Below are 15,145 nucleotides of genomic sequence, written 5' to 3'. Positions count from 1 at the left end.
ACAAAAAAAACTTTGCGACCTTTGCGACATCCGTCAATGGCGCACGTACTGGAAACCGGCAGTGAGAAGAAGATGGCGGAGGGAGGTAATGATGCAGAGCTATTCAAGGAGAAGGCGAATAAGTACTTTAAAGGTAAGTTGGCAGCTCTGTCAAGTAAATGGCTTTATTCAACGGTTTAAAACAGACAACGGTGTTACCACTGACTACAACGGCGACATGACGGTCTTGCTACACGCTCTAACTGGAGCCGGTCGCTAATGTAAGCTAGGCTAATTTAGCACTGAGCTAAACTCATTCATTGGATTACTGCATTGAATTAACAGCGGTTAGCTGACTTAGCTAACACTAGCTAGCAGCCAGCACATTATCGGCACCCTCAGTATTATCGCATGCCGTCACGCGTGTCATTTATAGTGCACCACTGATTTGCTCTGATTTAGTCGTTTATTTGGATTTTAACTAAATGTAAATCCGACCTTGTTGTTATCCAACCCTGTGTTTAGTTTTTTGGGTAGTTATAAGTGACGCGTGTGGGCAGCAGCCTCGTTTTAACAGCAGACACTTAATGGTCACTGTAGTAGTAACTGTTTGCTATTATTCTTATAAGATTACATTTTATTAGGTATGTGTTGGCGTATCTTGCTGGACGTTAACGTTAGTTAATGTTGCAATGAAGTAACGTAACAATCACGCCGCGCCTCTGATTTGCGTCCAAGTAAAATTATTCAACTTGACAGTGAAAAGCATCGATAACGAAAGTAAAGTTTCCTCTTTATGTCCGCTGTCTAAACTCTATTTTGGCTACTTGTTTATTTTTTGATATATTTAGAAATGCCATTCATCCACCTGCTCTACTTAATCTCAAAGCACTGTGCATTTTTTTGAAATGTCATAGTACTTTTTAGGTTCTGCAGAATATCAACGTTAACACCATTTTCTTTTGCTTCCTGGTATATCGCATGCCTATTTCCACTAAAATTCCCACTCCCTTGTTCCCCGTACTCTTCCACTCTTAATAAGAATGGCATCTATCATGGCAGTGATATTGGCTAGTGTTGCATCCCATGTGGCAGGTCACACTGAACAGCCTGTATGGCTGTTGAGCATGAGTACACGCGGTTAGCAGTGCTATCTCCGTACAGTATGCACACTAATGGGATTAAAGGATGTTTTTCACCCTGTCTCATAACTTTTTTTTTTTTTCCACTGAGCAAAGTGTGCAGTATCGTGAATGCACAGCACAGATATTAGTGTGTGTTAGCCTGGAGCTGGAATCTCATATATCCAAATTATCAATACAGTAACATTGTGATAAAGCTAAAATGATATTCCGGGATTTACTGATAGTTTACTGACTGTAATACCAGAGTGTAATGAACAGTGACTGCATTACTGAGAACTATTCTCAGAGGCCATATCACCCACCCTAACTGTGGATTAAACACTGAATAAAACCACCAACATTAACGCTCAGAATGTTCTCATGTTATCAGCCTTGAGGTTTTGAATGAGGCATATTGGTGATATTTTATTTAGAGATACAAGTAAGGATTATCTTCATTTAATAAAATATACAATTTGTCCAATTAAAGTTACCAGAGCCGAAAGTGATGTTTGTGTGATTTGGAGGAAAAGGAAGTTAATCTTTTTTAAGAAGCGGTTACTGGAAAATGTTTGGTGTGTTTACTTGAAACGAGACTTTCACAATTAAATGATTCACAGAATCGTCATTAGTTGTTGATTGACCAATCAGTTGACTAATTGTTTTAACACACAATTTTTCCATTGTCATCAAGCTCCAGCATCACCCCGATAGGACATAAATCATAAACCTGTACTGCCTGCATTGTGTTTGACATTTTATATGAACTGCAAACAGTCCCTGTCCAGTGAAGACGTGACATTTGTTTTTCAGAGAAAGACTATGAAAATGCAATCAAGTACTACACAGAGGCCGTGGAGCTCAATCCATCTAATGCCATCTACTACAGCAACCGAAGCCTGGCATACCTACGCACAGAGTGCTATGGCTATGCCCTGGCTGATGCTACGAAGGCCCTGGAGATAGACAAAAACTACATCAAGGGATATTACCGCCGTGCCACCTCCAACATGGCACTGGGCAAGTTCAAGGCTGCACTTAAGGACTATGAGACGGTAAGAAATATAGCATCTTTGACTATAGTAGCTGCACATATTTATCTACCCTGTAGTCTAATAGTATTTTTAAGGGTTTCAGGAAACCTAGAACATGCAGGACATGAGCAGTGTGCTCAGTAGAGCTGTTTTTTTTCTCCGAGATTTTCTCAAAGAAACTAAAGAATGAGCTCTCCAGTTACATTGTCTGTCTGTCATCATGAGTTAGGCTCCTTATGTTGCCTTAACAGTCCTAAACAGTGATTATCCTTTAATCTAGTCATGATGCCAATAGGATCCAGTCTGAAGGCACTCATACCACTGGTAATTTGGTGGCTATTGTTCAGTCTGTTCTCGTAATAAGCAATATAAATATATCAGGGCTGTGGCAACAAAGACCTCTAAAGCTTAGCCACAGTCGCTTCAATTTATTGCACCGACTAAACCAAGCACCATGACAACAGAAAATGAGACTTAATCCTTTATGAAGCAATTGGAGGTTGGAAGAAGATCCATATGTATTTATAGATCTCTGAAATGTATCGAGCAGAACGGCGTGTGATTGTCAATAATTCAAAATTTAGTTGATTTACAGCACACAGATCAACCAAATTGTTTTCATTCAGTAGAAACTGTTCGCACGATGAAGAAACAGAACCCTTAATATCCTTTTATAACTATTTACGACCTGTTCTTTGCAGCTGCAGTGGGTCTGCATTGATTCCAGTTGATGATTAACCAGTGTGTTTAATTTATATGTCATTTCCCTGTTCTGATGATAGGTAGTGAGGGTTCGACCAAATGACAAGGATGCAAGGATGAAGTATCAGGAATGTAACAAGATTGTGAAACAGAAGGCTTTTGAGAGAGCCATTGCCAGCGATGAGATAAAAAAATCTGTTGTTGACTCTTTGGACATTGAAAGCATGAGTAAGTTTCCTGTATCATCTGACAAGTCTGTAAAACATATCTGTTTGTAAAACATTAAAATGTGCCTTACAACAGATGTCAACTTTATGGTGATTGATTAAAACATTGTGTTGCATGTTAAACAGAAACTAATGATAATAAAATGCACCGATGTGAATGTTATTTGATTGATTCTTCATTGTAATTAAGACGATCTTGTATTGCAGCGATTGAGGATGACTACGTAGGCCCAAAACTTGAAGATGGCAAGGTCACATTGAAGTTCATGAAGGAGATGATGGATTGGTTCAAAGACCAGAAGAAACTGCACAGAAAGTGTGCTTATCAGGTAAACATATTTGTTTATTTCAAAGACACCCATTGAAAGAAATGTATCTGAAATTAAACCTTTTTTTTTTTTTGTACTCTTTCAGATTTTGGTGCAAGTTAAAGATGTTCTATCGAAACTACCAAGTCTTGTTGAAATCACATTAAAAGAGGTGAGGACTTAGCAGATAATCGCCGGTGAAGTGAATGAAAGTAAAATATAATATTCATTGCTTATTATTTTATATAGTCATCTTGTTTGGACTCTGTTGAAGGTGCTCTGTTTCTCTTTGCCACAGACAGAAAAAATAACTATTTGCGGTGACACCCACGGGCAATACTATGATCTCCTCAACATCTTCAAGTTGAACGGCCTACCCTCAGAGACCAACCCTTATGTATCCTTTCTGCCTATAGTCAGTCAGTCACATCAGCTTATAAATATGTGTTCAGTGCAGTTTGTCCTCCTTGTTTGTATCCTTCTGTTTCTAAAAAAAAAAAAAAAAAAAAAAAAAAAAAACAACAGCCCAAAAGCCTCAAACCCAGAACTTGTGCGTCATAGTGCTTAACCACAGAACTCAGCTGTTCAATGGTGACTTTGTGGATCGCGGCTCTTTCTCTCTTGAGGTCATTCTCACCCTCTTTGGCTTCAAGCTGCTCTGCCCCGACAACTTTCACTTGCTCAGGGGTGAGAACACTCGCAGTGTTTCCTGTGCTATCTCCGGGTGCATGTGTTGCATCTGCAAATATGTGTGCTGTAACACGTCATATTGATGTGTCATATTTATTACATGCACATTGTCATAAAGTTCAAAGACTACACTAAAATTCATTTAATAGCCTTTTTCCATGTTCATCTTTCATGTGGTTTTTTTTTACTGTTAAATTACAGTGTATTGAGTTATTTAAATTGGGTTGTACATCATGCAGTAACTAAGATTTTCACCTGCAGGTAACCATGAGACAGACAACATGAACCAGATGTATGGATTCGAAGGGGAGGTCAAGGCTAAGTACACGGCCCAGATGTTCCAGCTGTTCAGCGAGGTCTTCCAGTGGCTGCCTCTTGCACAGTGTATCAACAACAAAGTACTGGTAAGCAGCTGCATTGTGAGCTGAGAGCAGTCATAAGGTCATGCAACTAATGTTACTGTTGTTCACCAGCTCTAGTCTCTAAAACCCTGTTTACACTTGGTTTTAACAAACCACTTGCTGAGGTGGTCTGGGTCGCATTTGACCACATATCTTTTGTAATGTAAATGATGTGTCCCCGACAATGCAGGATGTAGTGGTGGTTTTGGTGACAGTGCGCCAATGTTTAAAAAAATATATATAAAATGAAAAAATCTCAACAGTTGGAGTAGCCTGTTCATGACCTTGAAGCATTTTTATTTTCTTAGCTAGCCCGTGTGAAACAAATCTGGCACTTGTCCTGTGACAGACTGATGTGATAACTGTGCGTGGTGCCCTTTGACCTTCTAGTGACATAGGCAGTAGTGAAATCTGAACACAAGTGGTCAGCTGGACACCTCGGAGACGCATGATAGACGCAGGTGTGAACGGCGATGTGTCTCAGCTGTGTGAACGGCGATGTGTCTCTCAGCTGTCCACTTGTGTTCAGATCACTGAGACGCGTTTTAAAACCAAGCGTAAACAGGGTCTAATTGATGCCATATTTCTGCAGCCAGTTGTGCTAGTGTTATCTTTCAGGAATATTTGGGAATAGAGTAGAACCTCTTAAATTTAATCTGATCTGATTTAATTTACACGTCTTTACCAGGCAGTCCAACTTCTGATGGATTAATATGATCATAATTTATCTGAATCTTGCTAATGTCTGCTGTTTATTAATGTTTTTTTTGCATATTTTGTAATGTGCACACAGTCTTAATCAGATTCTCTATATCAGATTATGCACGGTGGACTGTTCAGTGAAGATGGCGTCACATTGGAAGACCTCAGGAAGATTGACAGGAACAGACAGCCTCCAGACGCAGGTAGGGTCAGACTGGCTGCGCACCATCAGTATAAAACCTGTCTCAAAGAAACCATCTGTTGAAAGGAAAACGGGAACATTTTAACACCTTCCTCCGCTCTTTCACAGGTCCCATGTGTGACCTCCTCTGGTCAGATCCACAGCCTCAGGTCAGTCGTCACCCATCCAATACCTTTTTTAGACCTGTTTGAGTGTCCACTAGTTTGTGTTAGATCAATTTTTGAATTTAAAATGAATCCGTCTGTCTCTCTTATCATGCAGAGTGGCCGGTCGATCAGCAAGCGAGGGGTGAGCTGCCAGTTTGGGCCGGATGTGACGGAGCGCTTCCTGGAACAGAACAAGCTGGACTTCATCATTCGTAGTCATGAGGTCAAAACTGAGGGCTATGAGGTCACTCACTCAGGGAAGTGCATCACCGTGTTCTCAGCACCCAACTACTGGTACGTCACTGTGTCCGCTAACTTAAGAGTGTAGAGTTAGTTGTTGCTAACGCTGTTCACTTAAACTGTTGTGTGTTGTGTTTTACCCTCCACCAGTGATCAGATGGGAAATAAAGGAGCTTATATCCACCTCAGGGGATCTGACCTCAAGCCAGAATTCCACCAGTTCACTGCTGTGGTCAGTATCTTGTACTCTAAAGTGGCACCTGCTTGTGTTTTAGTTGAGTTTTATTGGAAGCAGTAGGGATGTTTTGGAATTGTGCTTTTTAAGTTAAAGAAATGTTATTTTTGTATAAAATGCTCATTTTTATCATTGTGACTGTTGGTTTTGATAATAATTAATTCAAGAGCCTCATTGCACAGATCTCGGGGTTACATGATACTACTAATACTACCAATATTTACCTTAATGTTGATTGTTGAATATGTATCTGACACATTGAAATAACAGTTGTACCCTACTAAATTTATCAAACCTCATTTTTCAAAATAACTTGATCCAAATACTGAAGGTCCTGGTTCAAAACAATTAAGTTCATAAGCGTTATCTTTAATAATTGTCGTTGGTTGAGTACAGACACCTGCTGCAGAGAGAACAGCTGAGTTTAATTTTGCCTTTTCATCAAGTTTTCTACAGAATTAACGTGAATGAACGACAGCTGATATGAATCGGTGACGTTTATTTTAATCGGCTAAAGTGACAGTCAGCGATAACGCACTGCCGCTACCTGAATGTTTTGCCAATAAGAAAGAGAGAGGAGAGCTAAAATATTTGTTAATGTCTAAACTTAAAGTTACTACAAGGAACTTTTAACTGGTTATGAAACCGTTATTATTAATCTTACACAGCCACAAATGGATACGTTACCTCATTGCTATGCATCCTGCAAACAGCTCACTCATTTCCAGAACAAATGCACGTGTTAGCCAGATCAAGATTTTTACGAGACAAGGCGGAATGGAAAATAGTCTTTATTCCAGGAAACACTACCGCTTTGGTCCACAGAGGCCGCTAAAATCAACACAAAATGAAAGTTCCTTGTAGTAACTTTAACAAACCCCTGTATTTTGCCAACCTCTGTGTCAGAGTTAATTGCACTGGTGCACTCAAGTAATTTTTTTACATTCACACACTAATTTTCACTTGCATATGCAGAAAAGTTCTTACACATAGAGCCTGATTGTAGAAAAGGAGAGCAGCGCTGCAACACTAGTAGGATGAGGGGGACTAAAGAAAGTAGAGTCCCGTAAAGAAAGGATCAGGATCAGACTGGATTTATTTTAGCCACTGATCCCCGAATTGCCTGGGACATCTCTACTAAGATTCCTGCACCAGTATAGTATTGCACTTCTATAAATTTGTCAGACTCTTAATAGATAATAAAGTTTTTTAAAAAGTAGATATAGGCAGAGATAAGGAGTGGGCTTCACAGGCCTGCTAACCTCATTTCTTTCTAACTCCACACCCCTAGACTTTTTTCATTTTCAGACTTGTAGTCTTCAGCCTCAAGTGACATCATGTGAGGCATTTGATCAGATTTTGCACATCTCTCTCTGAAGCAACACACACATATGCAGTAGTATTACCCAACACCTGACTTTGATGTGTAAAATCTGTGTAGTTCCTCTTTAAGTAAAAAGTTAGCATGACTGGCATGATTGCAAAAACAACTAAAAGGAGAAGTGAAGTGTGCTTAATTTTGATGAAGTTTGACAGCCAGCTTGTTAAAGTGTGATCTAACGTTTATTTTCCTCTCACTCTCCTTTACAGCCTCATCCGAATGTCAAGCCCATGGCGTATGCCAACACGCTAATGCAGTTGGGGATGATGTAGAGGCCACGCTAGTCTGTCTGCGACACTGACGACCTCCCATCTGACCTGAACCATCCCAGCCACCTCACTCCCTCCAGTGCTCGGACATGCTCTCATTCATGCTTAGCCTAAGGGATCCCTCTCCCCGACAAACTTCCGCTAGTTGTTTGCAGAAAATACGTGTAGTTCAGATGGGAAGAGATCACTTAGACCAGCCCAGTCCAGAACTGGGTACATTCTTTCATGTTTACCAGTTAAAACTGGAAAAATCCCGATTTCCACTGTCCACTTTGCCCCCATCAATGTGTTGCATCACTGGGAAAAGAAACCAACCCTGAGAATTTCAGATGAGTCTCCTTGGAGCTGCTTGGTTTTTAAATATTTGATATACTCAGCAGGTGGGATCAGCTAGCTGGTATGTACCAAAGATCTGTAATAAAAATGATTGTTCAGTTTTTACAAGGAGCGACTTGTGACTCTGAAACCTAGCATTGTACTGTTGTTGGCCTGTGTACACAGCTTAAAGCATTGTGAAATGGGTTTAGAACAGCATGTCTATCAGTGTTTCTCAAACCATCCTACAGTATGTCAGTTTTTTTTTTTTAAGTTTTTTTATTTTACAGGAATCCAAAATATAATTACATGTATGATCCCAATCCGAAAAAAAAAAAAACGGAGATTGACTCTTGGTACACTCTGAAAGGTGCTGTTTGCCATTAGTGGTGTATTTAGGTAGTTCAGTCATGTAGATGGTAACATGTATTTTGCACTGCTGCACTGCTTCCTGTCGAGGAAGATACTGCTGCTCTCCATATTTTCATCCCTGACCGTTATTGTGCCACTCACCCGGCAGCTCCCGCACAGTCTACTCTCCAAACTAGCTTTGGTGTACGGCAAACACTGATGGCACTCGAGTCTCCAATACATGTTCAATTACCGGTGACTTATTACCCCGCCCCCTCCCCCCATATGTGGATTTCTTCAGTACACAAACGTCCAAATGCAATCCTGTCTTGAAACGCACAGCTGCATTGTCCAGTGACCCTCAACTTTTTAGATAAAAATACACTGACGTGTATGTATATATACTGTATCATTTATCGAGATTCCGTGTAATGTTTGGAGAAAATTATTGAATAAAAAAATCCAGTCCAGTGATTTTAGAAAGAAGTTGGTATCTTTATTTATGTCAGTTATGGTTGTTTATACAGACAGTGTCCTGTGTTGGGGTTTTAAAGTTTCAGCTATTAAGATGTTTATTTAAAAAAATCTCAAAAATGTTCCTACAGTTGAATGTTTGAGCTTCACTGAGCAGAGTGATTTATCTACAGAGTTTGTTTTCACATTCATCTGCTGAAAGTGGAAAGTTTTGTGTGTCCACTGAAAATCGGAATTTAAAGGGTGAGCTAACGAGCGTGATTTATATTGTTTGGAAGCTAATCGTCATCTTTTTCCTTAACTTCAAATCCAATATTCAACTTTAGAAAAGTGTGATATGGAAACTTGAAGCCTCCGGTGCACAAAAACTAAAAAATAACTTTACAATGAAGAAGGAGACATCCTGTGTCCAGCAATCAAACTTCTGAAATGAAACATAATTGCACATGTATAGATTCTGTAATTTTTAATGAGGGACAATGAGTAATTTTAAGGATTTTAACAAGATAATTGAACTTTATTAGTGTGGAAAAACCATAGTAGACATTATTATTCAAAGTAGAGTATTTATATATATCTTAAAACATGTCTAAAGGGCATCTCTTTATTCCTGTAACATGACACCGTTGACACGCTGAAGAAGGAAAAGAAAACGTTGCTCCTTCCAGCATGACAGTCGCGTTTATTTGACGTCACGAGTCTCAACAGCTGATCGTCATTCGTCAACTATGCGCCACGCGTTGACAACACAGCACGAGTTTCACCTTGTTGTGGACCCAGTTGCAGACGAAGATAAGAGCAGCAACAACCAGACCGGCCTGAGATGCCCAAATACTGTTCAGTCCCGAACTGTAAGAGCGACTCCGGGAGCGGCAGCGACAGGAGAAGCTTTTACAAGTAAGCTGGTTATGTTTTTATCAGTGTTTTAGATAACCTCGTTGCTCAGGTAACGTTAGTGCTGCTGCTGATATAAGCGTCATCTAACTTTAAGCAACGTTTGTATTCGCGACGTCCGTTTTACGACATTTTATTTACTAAAATTAATCACTGTAGTCATGAAATATCGGTATCTAATTGGGTTTTTGATGACTTGCATTGTTTGCGTCGTCTCGGTTTGACCTTTGAGACAGTCTGAGCTCTAATTAAATCATCATTTTTTGGGGCAGGAAGTCATTCAGTTGAGTTTTTACTGAAGGGCAAACATTTCTGTAAACATATTGTACTGATTATTTCTGCAATAGTGCCACTTCCCAATTGTATTATGTGGGTTTGAACCCTGGTGTGTCGTGCAACAGGAAGACAGACTGTAATGATGATGTCATCTTAACGCTTGAGCTGATTCATGGGCAGGAATAAAAGCTCTCCTGATGATTTTATTGGGAATGTTATCTTTAAAAAAAACATGACAACTGGAAGGTCCACATTAAACTTAAACAAATTACACACAGTGATCAGAACAATAGAAACCTGTCTACCATATTAAACAACTAAATAGAGCAGCTCTGTGAAATATTAGAAGCGTCTCTCAACAAGCTCATACAACGCTGAAGCTGGATCAGATTACGCTGAGCAGTGTTTAATGACACAAGCCAAAAGGTGATGAGTCCACAGAGTTGGTTAGTTACCTGATTTGACCTAACTGTCAAATCATTTGAACAAGAACAGTGTAAATTCTGCTTTATGGTTTTGTTTTTCCTTTTTCTAACGATTTCAGTGTCTCACTATTATTGTATCTTAGGTTCCCTCTACAGGACCCGGACCGGCTGCAGCAGTGGCTCAGGAACATGGGACGTGAGAACTGGATTCCATCTCGACACCAGTACGTCTGCCACGAACATTTTGCACCCTCGTGCTTTAAGGTGCGATGGGGGATCCGTTACCTTGAGAGCGACGCAGTGCCCACAGTCTTCCAGAAGGCCGAGGTAAAACCAAAAAGGATATAAACGCAGTCTCATTCAGAAACACAAGACATTTTGAAGGAGTCCTGGGTGTAGAATACTGAAGAGGTCTTTATAAGAAAGATAAATAATGATGTATGTTAAGATAATATTCCAACACACTATACTGGCAAATAATTATGTTTCCATTATTTTGCTGAATACTGACATCATAAAAGAAGTTGCTGTTGCCTTATTTCAGGAAGCTGTAGTTTGCTCTTGAAAATTTGCAATGTTTGAATACATCTTGTATTATTTTTCTACCATTTAATTAGTTTAATTAGATTAAAAGGATAGAAATTTGTGACACAAAATCACATTGAGGAGTTGGTTTTCAGCAACCCCCTCCCTGATCTGCAGCTTCATTCAACATGGATGTTGAAATAATGTGACTATTTATGTGATTTTCCCATTTTTCCCCTTCATAGCAGACAGTAAAGTGTTATTGAAATGTTAAAATCTATTTTTATTGGAGTGAAATTAAAACATTTAAATATTTCAGCAGTGAGTCAAGATGCCTTGGGAAACTTTCATTTTCTTTTTTCATTGCTCAAAGTTGAACTGTAAACACAATCACGCTGCTTGTGTTTTCATAAATGCACGCTTCACCTGCTTTTTTTTCCAGAAACGGAAAGCCATGGATCACAGCGAGAAGAAACCAAAAGTGCTTCGAGCTAACGGTAATCAAAGCATAATGGTGACGGATGACAGGACGGCGGCTAACGATGCTGCAGATACGGAAAGTACGTTGCACACGGTGCATCTGTATGAGATCACTGTCGACTCAGCGCAGCAGGGAGAAACCGGCCTGATGGAGACGAGTCATGTTGAAGAGTCTGACAGATCTATCCAGACGGACCTGAACCAGTGGGCTTCAGTAAATGGATTCAACACGGGGGCAAATTTCCCATTAACTTTAATCCAGTCAGTAGATGATCTGAGTGACAGTGGGGAGAACACGGAGGTGGTGGTGATGTCCGAATGTGCTGCTGGTGAGGGGCAAGAGGAGCTTGTGAACGGGATCACTGCTGCCATTTTAACTCAGGGCCAACGGCTGGTGGTGAATGACACCGCGCTTGGCTGCACAGATGAGTCTGCAGCTTCTCTCTGTGTCGAAGATGTGACTTGTACGACGGAGGAGTTCTCAGACATCCACGAAGGCCACGAAACGCAAGTCATCGCCTACTTCGAGACGATACCAAACGTTTTCCCCTCTGAAACATCTCAGTTCACCTTCTCCCCGAACACGGTGCTGTCGTCGGCGCTGAGCTCCAAGCCCATCACGTCTACTCTGCCTATAGTGTCCAAACACGTGTCGCCATCACCCACGTCCCTGGTCCTCACCGTGGAGAGACTCGACACAGAGGGGGAAGAGGGAGACGACTGCAGGCCAGAGGAGGATGGCGCAGAGAGACAGGATCACCAGCTGGAGGAGCACTGGTGAGCGTCGACTCTCGGTTTCAAGCACATGTCTGCGTTTTCATTCAGAGATTTTTAGAGAATCTTTCTTTCTGCAAGGCCAAAGATGCTGGTTACTGCATTAAAATGGGATCAGAGTTAATTCAGCAGCCTATAAAGATGCAGCAAAGAGTCGATACTTAAAAATCAACATCAGACATTTGACTTTAAATTACTAAAGAGCACTTTAGTAATTAGGTGTTTCTTTCTCATATCCATAATTCTGTTTTCCTCACATGTGGGCTGCATGACCGAAACTGACTGAAACTATAATGTTTTTTTTTTTTATTAATGTTGAGATCATTCAGCCATCCTTTGCAACAAAATAGTTTTAATGCACTTTCAAGTTTTAATTTGACAAAAATCTGCCTGCACAACGCTGAATTCAAGAAGCCGACAGTGTAAATAAAAGTTAAACAGACTGTCTAAATGCAAATTAACAAAATTGCACCTGATAGTTTAATTGTGAATGACCAAAATTATTGGGGATGAGATTGCTATACCCACACACACTTTTTCCTTGTCAGGAGTCTGACCACTTTTTACCCTAAAACATGAGCGTTTCTCATTCTTCAACTTTTGGTTAAAGGCAGAATGAGCAGGGTTTTCCCTAAAAAAAAAAAAAAAAAAAAAACAACAACAATGTATAGACTCTTAAAAAAATAATTCCTCTCAATCATCACTTATGACCCACTAGAAGTGTGTTGCAGTGTATGTATCTGCAGAGACTCTGCCTGTATTTTGTTGTGTTCAGGACGTTTCTGGGCGTCAACCTTTCCTTTGGGCAGAGGGTGTGCAGAGGTTGAGACTCTATAAAAAAAAACGTAGCGACATAGCAGCATAGCACTTCTGGTGTCGTTGAACTGTGGAGGAGGAAGGAGCCAACTTTGAATGTTTTTACAAACCACAACTGACAAATCCTCCTCATCCTGCCTTTAAATATAACTAACAATATTGCCACTGTCTCAGTTTAACATCACATTTTTATAACAAATGGGAAAACTTGCTTTATGAGAACGAAACATTTAAATATGCATGTATACCCTACCCTATATACCCTTCAACTGACTTGTTATTGCTGCTTTAGTACAGCATTCACCATCTTTTTACTATTTTCACATCGACAGCTACCATAAGAACAGTTTGAGTAAGGAGCAGCTTGAGGCCATCGTGGCCGAGCTGCAGAAAAAGGTAAAAGTGCTGCAGCAGCGACACCGCCGGCACCTGGAGAAACTTCTGGGACTGGAGAACACAGTCAGCCAGCTGAGACAGAACAACCTGCTGAATGAGGAGCGACTGCAGCTGCTTGAGAGGGTGAGGGAGTCTGACGTGTTTACATGACTTAAGTTCAGATAATTGCTATTGCTCAAGTTTCTTTTAGCTGTAGGCGTACTCTGATGTTTCTCTGGGAGTCATTCGACTCTCCATTGAACTTTATAAAGGCATTTAGCTGAGCCTGTAGTGTTTAGATGTAGTGGCTAAATATTTGTGAAATCAATTATTTTGTGCATCCTCTGTGATTCAATCCTTCCTGTCTAAAAATAATTATGTCGTCATGTATTTTGTTTGAGAAATTGCCAAACGTTTCCTCCTCTCCCAGGCTTACACACAGACCAGCGCAGCCGTTTCAGACGCCGATGAGACTGTGGCCATCATCTACGAAGAAGATGACGCTGCATATTTTTACACTCCACTGAACGACACAGAGGAAAAGCTGTGAGGGCCCGACTGACTGCGTCTGTCTCATCTCTGTGTGTGTCTGTCGGCTGCCTACGGTGCCAAAAAATCTAGTGACGTGGCCAATACTGTTAAAAACAAAATGCTACCTAATTTAGTTTTGTTTTTTTTCTTCTGATAACTGAATGAAATCTGTGTATGAAATGAGGGAGTTTGGTAGTTAACATGCTGTGAGCTTTGCACAAATATGGATGAGTAATTTAGGACAATGTTGAATGTGTTTTTTAAGGTTTTCACCCTTCTTTCCTCCAACCACTTTTTTTGTTTGTGATAATGTACATATGAAATTAAAAATAACTTCTGTTTACGTTTTGGTCTGAATTTCTAAATCGCAGCTATTAAAAGAACCAGAGATTAGAGAACTAACATTGATTTGAGAAAGAGTTTGATTTAATCACCGTCGCTTGACACTTTTGACCTTTTGTCCTTCGGTAGCAGGACGGAACAAAAGGAAATGACTCATCACACGCTGGTTTATCTCTCAGCACGCAGTTAGTGACAGTAAATACACCAACGGTTGCAGGTTTGATTCATGGAAGTTTTTAAATCCCATTTCCGAGTAACACTGGACATGTTGCTACACAGTGACATGATTCAACAGTGACAGAAAGCAGCTGAATTAAACCACAACAGCCCGTTCAGCTCAATGTCTCCAAACGTTTGTTTTTCTTCCTCCAGTTTCTGCCCTATAGATAAAACAAATGTTAAAAAAAAAACTATAAGTAGTAATTGTGATGGTAAAGTAGTTGTTAAGCCCAATACTTTTTCTATATAAACCACCCGAGCCATAGTTATGTAAGAATGAACATGATACTGATCGAATCTCGATAACTTTGCCAAGTAACAGCTGGAACATGTCATTTGACTTGAGTAAACCTGCCTCTTGCACAAGCCTCATGGTGATGAAGTTGTACTGTAAATATGCCAAACTTGTATGGCGTTTGCTTCTCCCTCCTCTTGTTCTCACTGCTAGACAGCAGCTGTATTATAAATTTAATCTGGAGTCTTATACGAAGTGTAACTGAGGAGTTTATACACCCATCAAAAGGGAAGGAAGCGTGACAGAGGAACTTCCTTTCTGAAAGTTAGATTAACTAATAATGACTCGAGTTATCAGCAAAATTTTTGCAGGGGTTTTTCCCTTTTCTGGTTGTAATAGAGGTCATAAATCTAAGTCTATATTGTAGATGTGTGAAAAACTGAATCTGGTTCAGAACAAGACTCTGAACAATG

At 40.1% G+C, this 15,145-nt stretch overlaps 2 protein-coding genes across 2 annotated transcripts; both read left to right on the top strand.

The window, feature by feature from the left end:
• The first annotated feature begins 20 nt into the window (after nt 1–20).
• ppp5c (protein phosphatase 5, catalytic subunit) lies at nt 21–8,780 on the top strand. Its single transcript, XM_044355019.1, has 13 exons — nt 21–133; nt 1,917–2,158; nt 2,920–3,067; nt 3,274–3,395; nt 3,481–3,546; nt 3,673–3,771; nt 3,956–4,061; nt 4,326–4,468; nt 5,283–5,370; nt 5,478–5,518; nt 5,631–5,809; nt 5,906–5,987; nt 7,581–8,780. The coding sequence occupies exons 1-13, from the start codon at nt 37–39 to the stop codon at nt 7,641–7,643; spliced, it is 1,476 nt and encodes a 491-aa protein (XP_044210954.1). The 5' UTR covers nt 21–36; the 3' UTR covers nt 7,644–8,780.
• A 703-nt stretch (nt 8,781–9,483) lies between these two features.
• Nucleotides 9,484–14,219, top strand: LOC122984465 (THAP domain-containing protein 5-like). The gene is made up of 5 exons (XM_044354935.1): nt 9,484–9,677; nt 10,519–10,702; nt 11,343–12,157; nt 13,303–13,489; nt 13,776–14,219. Exons 1-5 carry the CDS (start codon nt 9,604–9,606, stop codon nt 13,893–13,895), a joined length of 1,380 nt encoding a protein of 459 aa, XP_044210870.1. The 5' UTR covers nt 9,484–9,603; the 3' UTR covers nt 13,896–14,219.
• The last annotated feature ends 926 nt before the right edge of the window (nt 14,220–15,145 follow it).

This window comes from Thunnus albacares, chromosome 6 (genome assembly GCF_914725855.1).
Source record: "Thunnus albacares chromosome 6, fThuAlb1.1, whole genome shotgun sequence".
Lineage (NCBI taxonomy): Eukaryota > Metazoa > Chordata > Actinopteri > Scombriformes > Scombridae > Thunnus > Thunnus albacares.
Note: the sequence above shows the minus strand (reverse complement) of the source record. Positions and strands in the feature narration are given on the sequence as shown.